Raw genomic sequence first — 18,577 nt, forward strand, 5'->3', positions numbered from 1 at the left:
TTTAAAAAAAAATGAACAGAAATTCTTAAATTTATGTCTGTTATGCTCCATTTCAAATTAATTTTTGTATATGGTGTGAGATGGGGTTCATCTTTCTATACAGGTATATAGTTATGCCAACATTATTTATTACAAAGTCCATCCGATTGCCACTGGGGTGAGTGTAGGTGGTGAGAGGGTTCAGAGAGCATTCAGGCAGAGGTTATATCACCTTGTAGAATTCTTACTACCATTTATTGTGTTTCAAGTATAGTGATCATTGCTTTATATTACATTTTCTCATTTATTCTTTGCTACTCACTTGTGAGGTATAGGTTATTCTCATTTTACAAGTGAGAAAACTGAGATTCCAGGACTTTCTGATCACAAGATTCTTAACTGACTGATCTGAAGGTCGACTCTTGAAGAGTGGTAGCATTGTTTCCTTTTGAGTCTCTTTCTAGCTCAGAGACAGCTGAATGTATAAGGATTTGAGGATCCAAACTTCTGGAAACTTTGCAGTATTCTCTTGTCACTTTGTGCAAGAGTCCAACATTTATTCTTATCTCTTCTTCGCATGAAGAAAATTTTTTTAAATTCTAGGTGACAGGTTGCTGTATTGTTGATTTTCAAAGGATTTTTTTCATTGATTACTTTGCATGGCAAAACTGAATATATCTTCTAGTTTAGGAAAACAGTAATGCTCAAAGCTTATCTCTTGTGCAAGGTCAGATGAACCAGAACCTAGATTTTCGCGTTTTTGGTGCCTCTTGTTTGGGCAGTTGGCATCTCTATAAGCTTTTTTGGTATAGCTCTACATTGTAAATCCCACATTTATTTGGAGAGCTAGCTGTGTGAGCCTGGGCAAGTGACTTAACTCTCAAGCCTCCTTTTCCTTAACTGTCAAGTGAGAATGAAAATATACTTTCAACAGGGTTTTGTTTGGTTTTGGTGTTTTTTGTTTTTTTTTTTTTTTTGGTCTAGATGAGATGCTAACATAGTTCCTAACATGTGAAGATTAGGGAACTTTAGTGTGAACTTTTAATGAATAATCATATTAATTTACTAAAATAGCTTTTGTGATTTACTTCTGCAAACTGGTTTGAACATCTTTAGGTTTAATGTGTTCCCTCCAAACCCCTGCTAATTAACCAGTTGTAACTTGACCTCAGTAATCATATTTTGTGTTTTAGAGCAACTTAGAATAAGGAGAGCATTAAAGAAGGTGAAGAAATCGAACTGGAGTGTGTTGGTTTTTTTCCCTTTTCCTGGAACAAATGTTTATATATTTTTCGTGTACTATATTATTTCATTTTTCTCTACAGCATTAAAGCAGAGTGCCATGGGTTAGGAAATACCACTTGGCCTCTTTGTATGTAAGTATGCAGTCTCAGTTTTCTTAGTGAAGAAAGTCACAGTTATGATTTTGTATACTTACGTTTCCATTTTACAGGCAGCATAATTGAAATCTGTGGAGGTTTTTTTTTTATTAAGATTCCTCACAATTCATTTATGATTTCAAGTATATTAAATATTCATTTTTTTAATTTAAACAATGTTCATAAAAATTTCAAGTCTGTCTAAAAATTGACATAATTCAATTCCAATACACTGTCACCCAGCCCATTTTCTACACTGACAGTTTTACTATAGGGTTTGGGTTTTTGAGAAAAATAGTAGGTAGGGCACATATAATGATTAAATTAAAATTTTCTATTTTTGTTTCTGTGAACAATCAAGAATTTGAGATCTTTAAAAATCATCAAATTGATTTCTTAGCAAAAGTGACAAAACCATGGAGTCTCACTGAATCTGCATTATACTGAATTTCATATTGGAAATGAGATTGCCTGAATATATTGAGAATCTTACTTTGAAATGTCTGAGCTGAATTGAAGCTGTTAGTTTTTTGTGGATCGCAGTGTCTGTCTGCAGGGGAGAAAGAGCCTTACTGCTTCTGCAGAGCTGCCAGGGCTGACAGACTCCTTAGCATTTAATTGCAAGTCGCTATTTGGCAAGTTCAGCAGCTTAGGCTCACAAATAGGTTAACCTGTGTTGCCTTTCTCAGACTGCACCCTTTTTGAAAGCAGTTAAAAAGTGGATCTGTTTTATTGATTTCTTAGATTTAAAAGTGATTTTTAAATGCAATGTCTGTGAGATTTTAAATATAGCATTTTTCAGTATATGTTAAATAAGTCCATTTTCTTCAGTTAAATTTTTGACATTTTAGGTATAGCTTTTGTAAGTATTAATAAGCCTTATGAGTATGGAGATCTGGTAAATAATTATTAATTACATTTTAAAAATAATTATTTTATCAAGAATGAATTTAATTCCAGTTTAGTTAACTTGGTTGACTGGTTTTGTTTACACCTGAACTTTGGCGCTCAAATAGTTTGACTGACTACAAAGCTTTATATCAAGAATAGTGGTTTCCTTTATGTTATATGGGAATGTTGGTATACAGTTGTATACTATGGTATAATATGTTCTTGATTCTCTTTATATATTTCTTTAGTATTTGTATACTTTTCTAGCCTTTATATTATGTTTTTGAGCAGTTTTATGATTGACATGTTGGCATAAAATAAACTTCCATATGTTTATATATTCTTAAAGTATAATTTTTCCTTTTGTTCTTCTCTTCTACATTTTAATAGGAAGTGATTTGAAGAATGTTTTCTTGCAGTTTCTCTGTATAGCTCTGTCTTCCATCCATAAAGTTATAATCATTCTGTTGGTCCAATCTTGTCTTCTGCTTTTTCTTATTAGTGTTCTGTCCCAGGTATTCTCATATTGCTAGTCTTCATAACTATAATTTTTAATGGCTACATAATATTCCATTGTTCAGATGCCACAGCATATTTAAACATTTCTGTACTTTAGGTGTTTTCCAAATTTTTATAATCATGAGTAACATATGTTAATATTGTTTCCATAAGTGTATGTTTTCTGCTTTGACTTTTTCTTTGAGATTACAAATTCTCTTTCAACATAACTCAGTAGCAGCAGGCTCACATTTTCTTTCCTTGAGGAGTTCAAGTGTGTTACTCTATCATTTTTGGTCTCAAATGTCTGATGATAATTTAAGTATTTTTTTCTTATAAGTCACTTGTTCTTTTTCCCTGTATGTCCAAAAGATTTTTTTTTCCTTTAAAATTCAGTAATTTTACTAGACTATGTCTTGGTGTTGGTCATTCTGTATTGTTATTCATAGGTACATGGTATGCTCAATTAACATGTAGTTTCAAATCTTTTCTTCTTTCAGGAAGTTTTCTTGAATTATAGTTTTTAGTATTTGATATTTTCTTTATCTCTGTTTTTTTCCTTGTTGGATCTTCTTATCTTCAGTGATTTACTACTGTCTCTCAAATCATTTTTAACTTTTTCCTTATTTTTGACTTTTAAAAAGTCTTTCCTTTTGACCTATCTTTATGGTATTATTTGTTGAATTTATTCATTCTGTATTCCTTTTACCTTTAATGAAGGCTACATAATGTAGCCTGCATTTTTAAAAGGATTAAAATTGCTAATTGTTTTCCAAGTTCTGACATCTCATTTCTGAGTTTTCTAATTCTGATTTATGTTGTTTTTTAAGGTCTTGTATCATTTTATTGTCTTTCTGGTCATCTGTTGAGAATGTCTTTCTTCTTATTCTCTTTGTTCTCATAGTAACTTTGTATGGGATTTATCTGTGAAGTCAGTTTCCCTGAACTCCTAGACAGAGATGGAGTTTAGAGGGCATCTTTTCTAACTTTTCTGAGGTTGCTTGGCTTTGTGCTACTCCTGTACTTGTATGTGAATTTTCACTTTCCTTCAACTATATTGACTCCATCCCATTCAGTTTGTTTCCACTCTTAGTAGTGTCTTCTCAGTATGGTGCCCTGACCTGGGAAGGAGATACCTTGGCTGGACAGTTTTGGGAGTTCATTGGAGCTAAACTGCTCTAGCCCTTCAGACCTTTCTGCAAACCTCTTGCATTGAACCACTAATGCATTGGATATTCCTGGTCTAGCTGATGTTGTCAATTGGTCACCATGCTTTCCTGTGAAAACCTTTCGGCTCTTTGGGGCTTTTCCTGTTCTCAGATCTGTCTCAGTCCCTGTAATTTCCTTCTGCTTCCTCTTGCACAGATACTAATACTATGAAGGACTATGGCTGTTAAATGTTTGACTTACTAGTGTGTATTTTGGGGCTCATGGGGATACCTGATAGTCTAGTTTTGTTGTAAATGTTTTCATGGGGTTTTAGTTCTGCTATTTGGTTTGCTATCTATCTGTAAAACACACACACACATACGCACACACTCACATACTTCTACTCACTGTCTGTGCTGGGATTCCCCAAGACCAGGTTTGATATTTCACTAGGAGGACTCACAGGACTCAACATGTAGTCATACACATGGCTATGATTTATTACAGTGAAAGGATACAAAGCAAAATCAGCAAAGGGAAAAAGGTGCATTGGGTGAAGTCCCAAGGAAGCCAAGTATAAGCTTCCAAGAGTGTTATCTCAGTGGAGAGGATGTACTTAATTTCCCCATCAAATTGTGACAACATGTATGGAACATTGTCTACAGGGAAGCTTGTTAGAGACTCACTGGCCAGGGACTTTGTTGGAGGTTGGTTACCTAGGCACCCTCTACCTAGCATGTACCGAAATTCCAAACTCTACTAAGGAAAGCAGGTGTTCAGCCATGGTTCAGCCATAAACCATATCTTTTGCACAAACAGTTTAGGCACAGTGAGCCACTCTTATCAGTCGGTGAGCCACTCTCTTCAGCTAGGGTGGTGGGAACCCTCCAAAAATCCAAGTTCCAAGACTCCAGCCAAGGGCCAGTCTTGAAAGCAGGACTTTCTAAAGATAAGCAGTCTCAGGCCTGCTTGTGCACACATACACACAAAAATGGGGGGATTCAGGGAGATTAAAAAACTCTGCCACCATCATAACCTCTGTCTTCTCAGAGCTCTCCCGTTACAAGGACTTTAAGCAAGACAGAATTATGTTCAGATATCCAGTTTTGAAGAGGTTATTGCTGCAGTAGTGTGAAGGATGGATAGCAAGCCATTGAGAATGGAAATGGGCAGTAGCTCAGGTGACAGATGATTGGTGCTTGAAATAAGACACTGGGAATGAAGAAGAGGGAGGAATGGAGTTGAACGGATACTGTATATTTACGAGTGTGTATATGTATGTATGTTTGTATATGTACATGCATATATATATATAGTCATATATGTATCAGAGACTATAAAGCTATAAGAATGTGAATGTACATTCCTATCTCTGTGAAGGGGAGGCTTTTCTAAGTGTAGGAACAACGTCATAAGTCATGGGACAAGTTTGATGTATTTAAGTACATAAAAATCTAAAATCTGACAAAAAGCAAGATGATAAAAATCAACAAAGTTGAAAAGAAAATGGGGAAAATATTTATGTCTATGAGAGCATTAATGTCCTTATTATATTAAGATCAATTGCAAATTAGTATTTTAAAAATCTTAATAGCCCAATAGAAAATAAGCAAAATAGATTAATGGGCAGTTCACAAAAGAAGGACGACAAATGGTCACTTAGCATTTTTCAACCGAGAACCTTTAAAGTGTGAACAACAATAAAATACAAATTCTTTTATAAAGTAGCAATTTTTAAAAATAATAGTAGTCAGGGTACTTGGAAATTGGAAATAGCCTAAGTGTCCATCATTAGATTATTTAGATAAATTGATATACTCGTACATTCATATATTATCCAGCTATTAAAATCATGTAGTAGAAGATATTAATAACACAGCTAACTTTATAATAATAAAGTATGGTCCCAAGTTTGCTGTTGGTACTTTACTCAAACGCAAACATACATATACACAGAAAAATACTTAAAAGATATCCTCCAAATTATTAACCAGTTTTTCTCTAGGTGGTAGGATTATGGATGGTTTTTCTTTTCCTTTTTGTGATTTTTTTTCAAAGAAACATTTCCAAATATTTATAGCAGGGGTCAGCAAATTATGACCTATAGGCTGGCTGTTATTTTTCCTAGAAATATCTTGAATATGGAACAAGATAGGGACTTAACAAATGCTGTTGATACTAAAATGAGTTAATACTTATTTTAAATATAATTTAGATAAACATTTCATTTATCCAGGATCATTAGATATTCTCTTGATATTCTAAATAGATGATGATTTAATAGATGTAGAAGGCTCAGAAATGAAGGTCTGTTATCAAAGAGTTAGAGGTGAGTTATTGACAGAAACCAGTGTGGCTACTTAAGGGTCTTTTAAAAACTTATATGTAAAAGATGCTCAAATGTATGGTACATGAATGAATGTGTGAGTCATGAACCTGTGAGAATAGTAGCAACACCTACTATGTACCTGGCTTTTTGCAGAAATGCTATTTAATCCTTAAAGTAACCTTGACAGGCAAACAAAAGTGTTTTCTGTGTTGTTCACGAGAACACTGAGGCTTGGAGAGTTTAAGAAGTTTTTACCCAAGTCATACAGAGTTTCGCTCTACTTGAAACGCAGGTTCATCTGAGAGGAAGATTTATGGTTATCTTTAGTCTTGTTTTTCTTTTCTAAATGAGTTGCCATATAGGTCCACAGAATTTGAGGCAATGTATGGAATTTAGGTTTTGACTTAAATTCATTTTAAATTATTTATTAAGTTTTACAGTGGTCCCTCTTTATCTGTGGGCGGTGCGTTCCAAGACCCCCAGTGCATGCCTGAAACTGCAGTTAGTACCGAACCCTGTATATACTATGTGCTTTTCTACACATGCATACCTATAATAAAATTTAATTTATAAATTAGGCACAGTAAGAGATTAACAACAATAATAAAATAGAACAATTATAACAATATACTGTAATAAAAGTTTAGTGAATGCGGTCTCTCTCTCAAAATATCTTACTGTACAAATTTAACGCCATTTCCATCCTAACTAAGCATTTATCACACACTGTGGCTATAACTCACAGTTTGAGGTGCGCAGCAAAACTAGCATTAATTTCTTTATCCTTCCTCATAATTTCACGGTTAGAAGATTCATTCTTACCATAGTTTTTTTTCTTTTCTTATTATGATTAAGTTGAGAACTTTTACCTTTTCACTTAACGGAAGCACTGCACCCAGCTTCTCTTTGGCATATCTGAATTGCCAATATCATTAGTGTTGCACTTTGGAGCCATTATTAAGGTTACTTGAACACAAGCACTGCAATACCTTGATAGTTGATTTGACAGCTGAGATGCCTACTAAGTGACTAATGGGCAGGATACCCTGGACAAAGGGTATCCTGGCGTACTGGAGTGAGATTTCATCATGCTACTTAGTGCTCAATTTAATATTTTTGAATTGTTTATTGCTGGAATTTTCCATTTAATATTTTTGGACTGTGGTTGACCACGGTACATACCTGAAACCATGGAAAGTGAAGTTGTGGACAAGGTAGGGACTACTGTATATAAAACAGTAAGCTCCTTGTTCCCTGCTGTATTCAAGCAGATTCTGGATGGCCCGTATTTTAAGAATGTTTTAGCAAATTACTACTGTGCCTAAGAGGTTGAACTTTATGAACTTTGAGTATCTAGAAGGTCTATGATTTTATGGTGATGTTTTGTTTTTAATGTTCTGCTTGTGCATTTTATCCAAATTTAGATTATGTGAAGGGCTATAACTATATGAACTCTTAAAATGCTACAGAAGTCTTTTACAAATTAATATTTTGCTTATGTTTAGGTAGGTTGGTATATGACTCTGCAAACATTATAATTCACTAAGGCTCTCTATATCTTTTATATAGTCAAGGTCCATGTAGTTTATTTTTTCTTGAGTGTAGACCAGAGGAAAGATTTGTCTATTCAAATGAATATGCTTTTCCTCAACAAAAATGGAAAATATAAACCAAAATTTTGTTTGTACTTTAGCCATATGAAAATGAGGAGCCCAATTTCATGGTTGACCGTAGTGATTATCTTACCTGAGGTGTCGGGTTACAAATACTCGTTTCCTTAGACAGAATTTGTGTTATGTTATTCCTAAATATTTTTTTGTTGTTGAGGGCTAATACTTACTATTTTGAAACATCTTAGAAGTAGAATATGAGTTTTTTAATATATAAAAGCTGGTGGTTTTAAATCTTTTTGGAGTGTGATAGATTAGATAGAACAAACAAAAAGCCCTCAGGTTTGACTTTTGTTCTGTGGCAGTTTTATCTGGGACCTATATGTGTAGTTGATACCTGCCATCTAGAACATGATTCATTGCTTGACTCCGGACTATAACTAAACTGTTTGAAGGTGTCTTATAGCTAGTTTCCCACTCTTGTGGATTCTACTTAATATTCATTTCTATACTTACATTGCTATTTCTGTGTGGGGGGAAAATAGCTTAAATGTAAAATACTTAATTCTCAGCACGATAAATGATAATATCAGTCAAGTTTGAAAGCAACATTTTAGTAAAAGTAGATAAAATTCATCCAGTTTTAATCTAAGACCTGTTTACTCAAACTGGATCTTTGTATATTCTTGTCCAGCAGAAACTAGAAAGAATGTCTCCACTGCCTCTAGAGATGAGTGTTTTAGAGAAAGACTAGCGTTGCCCTCAGGCCAAAGCTTTTGAAAGAATGGGTATATAGTCCATCCCCAGTCTAGAGTGTTGCCAATTCCCCTTTGTGTTTTAGTTAATTTTTTATTGTGCTTCAAGTGTTGAATTGCCAGCACATCAGTTTCAAGCATATCCAGATATCAAAAATATATACTGAAAACAAATGCAAAATATTATTGCTTATTCTCTACCAGCGTTCCCTTATACTTATTCATGATTTGACTGTGACTGGGCCTTTTATTTAGGTGGAATGTTCTAATCCTGATGAATTAATGTAGTTTACCTCAATATATTGTATTTTTCTTCTGAAAAAGAGGTGACTGAGGTAACTCTACTCCAACATAATAAAATCATGACAAATATTCAGTTACTAGAATTAAGATGTCTTAGGGTCATCTTATAGCCCACTAAATGATTTTATGGTTGTCATGATTGAAACCTGTTATGCGATAAACCAGAGAAGTTCTAAATCCCTTGTGAATAATGTGGTTGGCCATATTTATACTTTATATAAAATGTTCTTATGTATGCTTACAATTCCGTAAAATTTATTTTTATTTTCATAGTCTGTTCGGCACTTGAAGTATTCCTTGTTTAAGAAGTCGCTACTGGGCAGTGTTTCGGATAATGGAATAGTAACTCTCTGGGATGTGAATAGTCAGAGTCCATACCATAACTTTGACAGTACACATAAAGCTCCAGGTTCAGGCATCTGTTTTTCTCCTGTCAATGAATTGCTATTTGTAACTATAGGCTTGGATAAAAGAATCATTCTCTATGACACTTCAAGTAAGAAGTAAGTATAACATGCTCATTTCTTAATTTAGTAACAAATAATTCTTTCATTAGCAGCCATATTTGTGATTTGTATAGACCTCTGATTAATGTTAGAAGATGTAAAGTTTGTGTATTTGTTATCTAATAAGGTAGAATTTTCTTTTTTTTCCCATGCAGAAAAAACTAGATGAGATGTGGATGTTCTTTAGAGCAGCAGTCCCCAACCTTCTTGGCACCAGGGACCGGTTTTGTGGACGGGGTGGGGTGGGGTGGGGTGGGGGGTGGGGGGATGGCTTAGGCCGTAATGCGAGTGCAGAGCAGCAGATGAAGCTTTGCTCGCTCGCCCTCAGTCCACTCACTTCCTACTGTGTGCAGCGCGGGCCGCGGACCCGAACCCATCCGTGGCCTGGGGGTTGGGAACCCCTGCTTTAGAGTACTTCTGGATGATGAATGTTGAGGGGTAGCATGTTAATGATTTCACATCTTTATTTTAGCATGCATGCATATTACTCTTTTTCAGAATACAACTAAATTTGTGTATTTTTAAAGCAATATGATTAATTTGCTTTAAAATTAATTCATTATCTAGAGCAGGGTTTCTAAACTGTTGACATTTTGGGCTGGATAATTCTTGGTTGTGGGGAGCTGTCCTGAGCATTGTAGGATATTCAGCAGCATCCCTGGCCTCTACTTACTAGATGTCAGTAGTACTCCCCAAATTAAAAGTAGTAAAATTACCCCCAGTTGAGAACCACTGATATAGAGCTAAAGGGTACATAATTCTCTAAGTATCTAGGTCTGTTATGCCTTCTTGTTCTTCTTACAGTTATAAGTGTGCTTGGTTAGCTTAAAAAACAAAAAAAACCTGCAAGACTGCAAGAGGTGTATTCAAGACACCTAACAATATCTAATGATCATGTGAAAGGAAGTGGCATTATTATAATATTACTGCTAGGGAAGGACCTACTGTGAGCCCCTTTTTAAAGTTTACTGTTACTTATTTTACTCTTCTTTTTTTTTTTTTTTTATTCTTTTCTTTTTTGAACTAATTTACTGAGAACCCTAACAGTAAACCATTCCTCTCATATACCTGACACTCCAGCAAGGAGTTCAGCTTCAGCAGATCAGTATCCATACTTCTGTATTAGCTTCTGGGGGGATTAAACCTCATGAATCCTTTTAGCTTTTGGGTCAAGAGATGCATAACCAAGAGCAAAGTAGCAGCTGCTTCCTTGTCAAAGGTCATAATCCTCTTGAGGCCTAAGCAGGTCACTAAATGGAAAGGGGATAGATACTTGGAGCCTCCTTAACCCTGAGGCTATAGAGCCCTTATTTGTGGAGTAACATGCAGGAATTCTATCACGTTCACTGCCAAAATAATAATTACTCAAAGAAATAGGTCCTGTTTCTAGAAGATGTAGAATGTATTGTATCTATTGGAAGTGAATAGAAAAATAGGATGGAGTGCTTAGCAGTTCCTTTACATGCCATTGTAGTAGAAATGTCTCCAGGTCTAATTCTGCATTTCTGCTTTAAACAAACATTTGAGATGGGTATTCCAAGTAACTGTGCCGAAATCTAAGTAACTTTGGTTTTGGTTTACAGTTGTTTATATGTCGTATAAGCTTATATATATACATTCACATATCTACATATACTTTGCTCTCCTTTCCAAAGGCTAGTGAAAACTTTAGTGGCTGATGCTCCTCTAACTGCAGTAGATTTCATGCCTGATGGAGCCACTTTGGCTATTGGAGCTTCCCGTGGGAAAATATATCAGTATGATTTAAGGATGTTGAAATCACCAGTTAAAACCATCAGTGCACATAAGACATCTGTGCAATGTATAGCATTTCAGTACTCCACTGTCCTTTCTAAGGTAAGATATTTTCTTTGTTTTCAGCATTTTTGATTTTACTAAATAAATCTAGTTCAGAATATAGAAATCATATGTTGTCAATTAAACACAGCGTAGTTTTGCTTCATAATAATTTTTATATCAAAGCATTGTAAATAATTTTAGTACAAATCCATTTGATACTTAGTTTTAAAACTTTTTTTGCGCTTTTCACATTTCTCTCTCTTCAAAAATATTAAAAGGTTTTTATGGTTCAGAGGGAAACTCTCACATCCACCAGCAAGCTTAAGATTTCTAAGGGAAAAACAATATTTTTTAAACTAATAGGGAATTTATGAAATATTAATGTCTCGTGTGGAGCATTAGAAACCTGATCTTTTAAATATTCCCTTCCGTTTCAGTCAGGTTTAAATAAAGGCTGTTCAAATAAGCCCACAGCTGTGAACAAACGTACTGTTAACGTGAGCACTGCTAGTGGAGGAGTCCAGAATTCTGGAGTTGTCAGAGAAGCAGCTACCACTTCCATTGCCACAGTTCTGCCACAGGCCACGACAGCAGTTGTGGGGAAAGGAACAGTTGCTCTTCAAGACAAAGCAGGTAAATGTTGTTTATATATAGTATTTGGAGTTCCCATCCTGTCTCCTCCCCAAATGGATATCATTATCACTTTCTTTAAGAACCTAGAACTTAAATTCACTTGAGTATTTAGGTAAAATTATTAGTAGATAGTGAAAATTGAAAAAGTGAAAAATTTAACTTTAGCTATAAATGTTTAAAAGGTTAATGAAAGGTACTTCACTTACTCTGTTTAGCTGAACTTCCGTTGTAAGATATTTTAAAAACAGAATAATGCCCTCTCAGAAGTACCGCTACAGACTAGATGACTTTTCATTGTGCTTTTAGATTAATCAGTAGATAATATGAAACTTTGATGCTTTCATTATGATTTGATCTCAGTTTAAAAGAAAAAGCTATTAATGGCCCCTATACTTCAATTTTCAGACTGGAAAGTAAGTCAGGTGATGAAATGAATATATTTAAGTACTGAATAGTACCTGGCACATATTAAGCCGTAAATTAGTCATTTGTTAAATAAAAATAAATGAAAATGTTGAAATTTTTAAGGAATTTCTTCTACTCTGATAATCGTATTGATGAAACAGTTCTTAAAGAAGAGTTCATTTAGACTTTGTGAAGGTATAATATGGTGATAAGCTTCCCCATACTTACTGTAGAAGATATTCTTTGCCTACAATAAAGATCGTAATTCCCTAAATTCCTGAAAGCCTTTTTGTTTTTATTTTAAGAAGTTATGCTATACTGTCACTTTCAACATATTTTTAAAAGTCTACATGATATACCAGTATGTCTCTAAAGTATTCTTACCAGAAATGAATGTACTCATGTCTTTTTGAATTTTCAGGACAAGTACTTAAATTGAGCACAAATATTTGTTGGTGCTTTTTCAATATGAGTTTACTATTCCCAAGTATAAGCAAAACTTTAATTTGTTAGTCTTGGTAGTGTAGAATTTTTTTAAAAATATAATAAGTATATTCACTATAAATTATCTTTGAATATCTATATCATCCTTACATAAAAATCATTATATATTATGTAGAAAAATAATAAGGTCCTTATTTAAGAACTCCTAGAAACTAATACTATTGCTATCTGTTTAAAAGAAGAAATAATGTTTGCCAAGATGTTGAATTAACTATGTTATGAAAATTGGTGTTAGTTTAAAAAATTACTATTTATTTTATTAATAATTTTCAAAAATTAAAATAAAGATTCTCTCATTTATTGTAAACTTTCTGAAGTCTCAGTGTCTGTCATTTAGTTTTTAATAAGGAAGTTTATGTGTAACAATGGCAGCATTAATTAGATGTGGAAGACTTGGGTCTGCAGGGCCACCAGTTAATGATAATTCTTGGCTGATTAGCAGTTTCTGGCAAAATGCGTGCTTACTGTGCACCCACAAGGAGAAATTTCGGTTTATTGATTTTATTTGGAAATAATTGCAAACTTACAGAAAAGTTTCAGTAATAATACAAAGAACTCTTGAGTTCTAGTATATCCTTGAGCAGGTTCACCATTTTATAAATTTTACCACATTTGCCGCATCATTTTCTCTCTCTCAACTCACACACATGTACATTTTTCCCCCTGTGAAACATTGAGAGTATGTTAGACTTCAGTCTCAGATCTATCACTTTCCTGCCTGGATGACTTTAGGCAGTTTTCTTTTTTATATATATATTTTTTATTGGGGTATAGTTGTTTTACAATGTTGTGTTAGTTTCTGCTGTACAGTGAAGTGGAGTTCCCTGTGCTATACAGCAGGTTCTTATTAGTAGGCAGTTTTCTTAACCATGCTTTTTTCTCATTTTTCTCTTCCATAGATAATATTTAACATTTGAGGTTATTGTGAAAATCGGAGAAAATGTATCAAAAGGGCATAGCACATGTAGGCACTCAATAAATTATAGTGTTGCTAATATTGTCGTTATGATCATCATTATTGCTATTACTTTAAGCATGGTGTAAAATAAATTTAAAATTTGAAATAAGTTCGTATGGTTTCTACTGAAGGTGTCCTAATTTAGTTATTGAAAAGAACCTCTGCAGGTACTTCCCTGATGGTGCCATGGTTAAGAATCTGCCTGCCAATGCAGGGGACATGGGTTCCATCCTTGGTTCAGGAAGATCCCACATGTCACGAAGCAACTAAGCTGGCGTGCCACAGCTACTGAGCCTGCGCTCTAGAGCCCGCGAGCCACAACTACTGAGCCTGCATGCCACAACTACTAAAGCCTGTGCGCCTAGAGACCATGCTCCGCAACAAGAGAAACCACTGCAACGAGCAGCCTGCGCACCACAACGAAGAGTAGCCCCCACTCGCCACAACTAGAGAAAGCCCGCGCACAGCCTTGAAGACCCAACACAGCCAAAAAAAAATAAATACATTTTAAAAAAAGAACCGCTGTCTGCAGACTTGTTGCTAGTGCTCATTTTCAGTAGGAAACAGCCATTTAAGAAGAGAAAAATAAGGCTTTAGCACTATTTTCAAATGATACCAAGCTTCTATTTCATAAAGTTCCAGAGGCTAGAGTTATGCATCAAACATGTTGAGGACCTAGAAAAGGGAGAGAAATTTCTTCTTTATAACCGATTACACTCTTGGTATAAACACCCTTCAATGACAGTGATGTACAAATGTTTGGTCATAACTTTTGTGAGATTATTAGGTTTATTTCATTAGCCAGGCTTGGACATTTTTGAATATTGTGAACAAAGCTAATCTTTGTTTTTATCCCAGGCTTTTCAGTTTTCATTTGGGACCAAGATGGCAAATAAAACAGTTTTAAAAATGTAAGACAGTAATATGCTACCGATTCAAATGCCAAGATTTCATCAAAGTTCTTGAATCTCTAGAACTCAGTCCTTGACCCAAAAATGAGCAAGAAGTTACTGAGCCTGCAGAGTTCCTACTATAACGTCCTTGCCCTAAAGTCATGCAATATATACTGAGAGGAAGTAAACTGCATGCCTCTTTATTGTTGTCTACTGTACTATTCTTTATGAGTTTGGTATTCTGGTTTCCTTCTTCTCAGTAAACTATCCCAAGGTTAATGAAGTCATTTAAGGTCAGTAACGCTGAGAGCAGTGTTAGGTTCCCACTGTTAGTGAAGAAAAAAATAAAAAGGGGAAAAAAGAGACCCATTCACTGCAAGCTGGGGAAAGAAACTAACGTTGCTTGAAAACTGCTATATGTTAGGCATTGTACTATATGCCTTAGAGACTTTTTTTTTAATCACTGGTAGATGATCCTAACAGTGAGTCAGTCACTAACAAAAATAAGTTAAGAAAAGTACATGAATTATTTAGAAAAGTTCTATCAAAGTAGATTTAAAAAGTGGTGTTATATGAGCAAATAAGTTATTTGCTTTTGAGGAGCCCTTCATTCCATGAAAAGGATGCTTAACTGAGCTATTGTTATATTCTGCTTTCTTTCCTGATGCCCACAGTTGTAGTGTTACCGATGTTATAGGTAAGGCATTCATTTTTAGAGCCTAGCTTCTCATGATAAATTTATTATGAGAAATAATAAAAATGTTTATTTTTATATCCAATTTCTATAAGGTCTGCCTCGAAGCATAAACACAGATATTTTATCTAAGGAAACAGAGAGTGGGAAAACCCAGGATTTCTCCAGCTTTGATGATACTGGAAAAAGTAGTTTAGGTGACATGTTCTCACCTATCCGAGATGGTAAGTCTGTTCAGATCAGAGGATCATGTCCTCTTGCTTGGGTCGTCATGACATTTTTATTCTGGCTAAAAGATGTGGATAATAGCTTCAGTCTCACTCTGTTCATGACAGTTGCTAATTTTCTCAATCCCTGAGATGGTATCTTTCCCTTTGCCCAGATATTTCAAATGTTATCATTCCAAAATATATGCTAGTAATTTTCACATGGGAACCAAGCAAATAGCTCTCAAGTTAGCATTTTAATTTCCACAGAAGTTTCTTAAAGGAAGTTTTGCCTCCATAGGCAATCTTTTACTTGTATCTACTTCTAAATAAATCTTCCCCAAATCTTGGATATTTTGATAGGCAAAAAATATCTTCCTAACATAAAAAAATTTGTTTCTTTGATTATTAGTATTTAACTGGTATTAAATGTTTTCATGGAGAAATATGGCTGGGGGTTAGATTGCCTCATCTTTTACACTAACTATATATGAAAGTACCATACACATACACACACATACACACACTCACACACACACACACACACACACTCCCCATTGCTAGTAGACGTTGCCATTAAAAAGAAAAAAGCCAAAAAAAACAAAAAAAAAAACCTTTGCCAGTTTGTTAAACAGAAACATATATCGTTGTTCACTCTATATGAACTAGGCACATGGTTTGGCTGTGCTATTTTGGTGCTAATGTTCATACTGTTTTCTTTACTGGGATAGTCTCACTACTAATAGCAGTATTATTAACAGTATGGGTTAATTTCTAGAAGACGATTTGGCAGACTTAAATATTCATTCTTTTTGTCCTGTTAATTCCATTTCTATAAATTTACCTAAGAAAATATTCAGAGAAGCCCACAGAGATTTGTGTGTTTACTGTTTATTTATAGTATTGAAAAACAGGAGTGAATCTAAACGTCATCAGTAGCAGGGTGTTTGAATTATTACATCCACTCATGATCTTATAAAATTTAACTTTTTACTTTAAAATTGTCTGGTTTCAAAATTTTCTTCAACTAATTTCATAAGCAGAAAGAATAAATATATACGTAGTGGTACAGAATTATTGAGTGTCTTCTGCCTTACCCCAGCTTGAAAATGACTCCTTAAATTGCCCGGTCAAATTGCTATCTTCCATCTAATAAAAGAGGAAGGATTCCTTTCAGGATGAAGAGAGGTCATACTACCTAGTTGAGGGGTAAAGAGAGGAGAGATGTGGGCAAAGGAGGTAAAAGTGGCTTGGGCTGGAGTTGAGAAAGGTTTTGGAGGTTAGCACCCAATTGTGGAGCTTTGTTTATGAGAACCGCTGGAGTAATTTTTTAATTGAAGGGGCTTTTTGAAAGTGTTTGAGTTATAAATGAAATCCTTTTTAATGGTTTTTGAAAGTAATAAAGGATATAAATTCCTTTTTAATTGCTTTTGCTGTTTAAAAAGATATGATTAGAATTTGAGCCATAGGCCCTTCGTTTATTGGAGTTTGATATTATTGATAAGAAAAAGACATGGATACTAAATATAGTGCTGGTTTTCACTGTCAAGAGATTTGTGTTTTAATCTCAAAGATTCAACACTACTTAGGTAAAAGTCTTAATCTGTTTGTGCTTCAATTTCTTCATCTTTTAAATAAGAGTACCTCTGCTTTTGTTAGGAAAAAATGAGTAACTTATATAAAAGTGTCTGTGTTGTGCGATTACTAGGTATAACACACACATGCAGATAGATGAATGGTGGAGAGATGGATGATAGTCCTACTAATATGATAATCATGTATGATAATTTATTGGCCATGTGAATTTCTGGTGAATTTTTTAATGACCTTTGCCCATTTTTCTATTAATCTGTTAAAGTGGAGTTAGCAATTTTTGGTTGTTATTTGGTAAATGAATAATATTACAATATTGAAATATTCTTAAACATGTTCTACCATTGAAAAAATTTTAATGAAGCCTTATATTTTTAATAACATTGTGTTGCTTACAAAATATTTTTACATTATTTCAATTGATCCTCAAGACAGTCTTGTGAGATGGTCGGGGCATTGTCCCCATTATATAGGTACAGAAACTGAAGCATAATTATACCCAAGTCTTGTCCAAGGTGACAGAGCTATTCAGTGGTATAAGCAGAACTGGATTACAGGTCTCTGGAGCCTACTCCAGTGCTTTTTCTGGTATACCTTGCTGTCTCATTAAATGACTCTATACATAGAATTATCTTTGCTGCTCTGCATGAAGGTAAAAGAATGAAAAGGGAAGTTTATATGAATACTAGCTTTACCTTCACTCAGATTTTTCTTCTTAAAACTGTTAGTCCCTGAACTCTTTGGGGAACGAATAGGAAACCTAAATTGCTATGGCTTCTTTTTCACTATTTTTTAAATTTTATTTTCTAATTTTATTATAGATGCTGTAGTTAACAAAGGAAGTGATGAGTCCATAGGAAAAGGAGATGGTAAGAACTGTTGAGAAGTATTTTTATCAAAGTTAAAAGTGATTTTGTGTTATCTACTGCTGTGTAACAAACAAATTACCCCAATATTTTGAAGCTTAAAAGAACACTTACCATCTCATAATTGTGGGTGAAGAATCCAAGTGTGGCTTAGTTGGGTACCTTTGGCTTCGGATGTCTCATGATGTTTTAATTAGGGTATCAGCAGGGCTGCAGTCATCTCAAGGCTTGACTGGGCAAGGATCTGCTTCCAAACTCATTCATGTGGCTATTGGCCGAAGATATCAGTTCCTGCCTATGTGGGCCTCTCCACAGGGCAGCTGACAACACGGCAGCTGGCTTCTCTCAGGGCTGGTGTGAGAAAGTGAGAGGGCACTCAAGATGGAAGCCACAGTGTGTTTGTAACTTAATCTTGGAAGTGAGATCTGCCACTCTTCTGTATACTCTTTGTTAGAAGCAAGTTCCTAGGTCCAACCCACATTCCAAGGGAGGTGATTACACGAGGCCATGGATCCTTGGCAGGTGGCGGAGATCATGAGGAACCATCTTAGAGGCTACCTACCAAGATATACCACAGACATATACCAAATTAACAATTTTGTCAAAAACTTTTATTTACTAAAACA

At 34.7% G+C, this 18,577-nt stretch overlaps 1 protein-coding gene across 4 annotated transcripts in view; it reads left to right on the forward strand.

Annotated features, from left to right (window-relative positions):
• The window catches only part of NEDD1 (NEDD1 gamma-tubulin ring complex targeting factor), a 45,037-nt gene that overhangs the window by 15,482 nt on the left and 10,978 nt on the right, over positions 1-18,577 (forward strand). For all 4 annotated transcript variants that reach the window (XM_067697615.1, XM_067697617.1, XM_067697618.1 and 1 more), the window contains exons 6-10: positions 9,167-9,396; positions 11,055-11,256; positions 11,637-11,832; positions 15,382-15,510; positions 17,907-17,954. In XM_067697615.1, the coding sequence (XP_067553716.1) occupies positions 9,167-9,396; positions 11,055-11,256; positions 11,637-11,832; positions 15,382-15,510; positions 17,907-17,954 (805 nt within the window). The remainder of the gene's footprint in view (positions 1-9,166; positions 9,397-11,054; positions 11,257-11,636; positions 11,833-15,381; positions 15,511-17,906; positions 17,955-18,577) is intronic.

The sequence above is a fragment of the Pseudorca crassidens genome, chromosome 11 (assembly GCF_039906515.1).
Source record: "Pseudorca crassidens isolate mPseCra1 chromosome 11, mPseCra1.hap1, whole genome shotgun sequence".
Lineage (NCBI taxonomy): Eukaryota > Metazoa > Chordata > Mammalia > Artiodactyla > Delphinidae > Pseudorca > Pseudorca crassidens.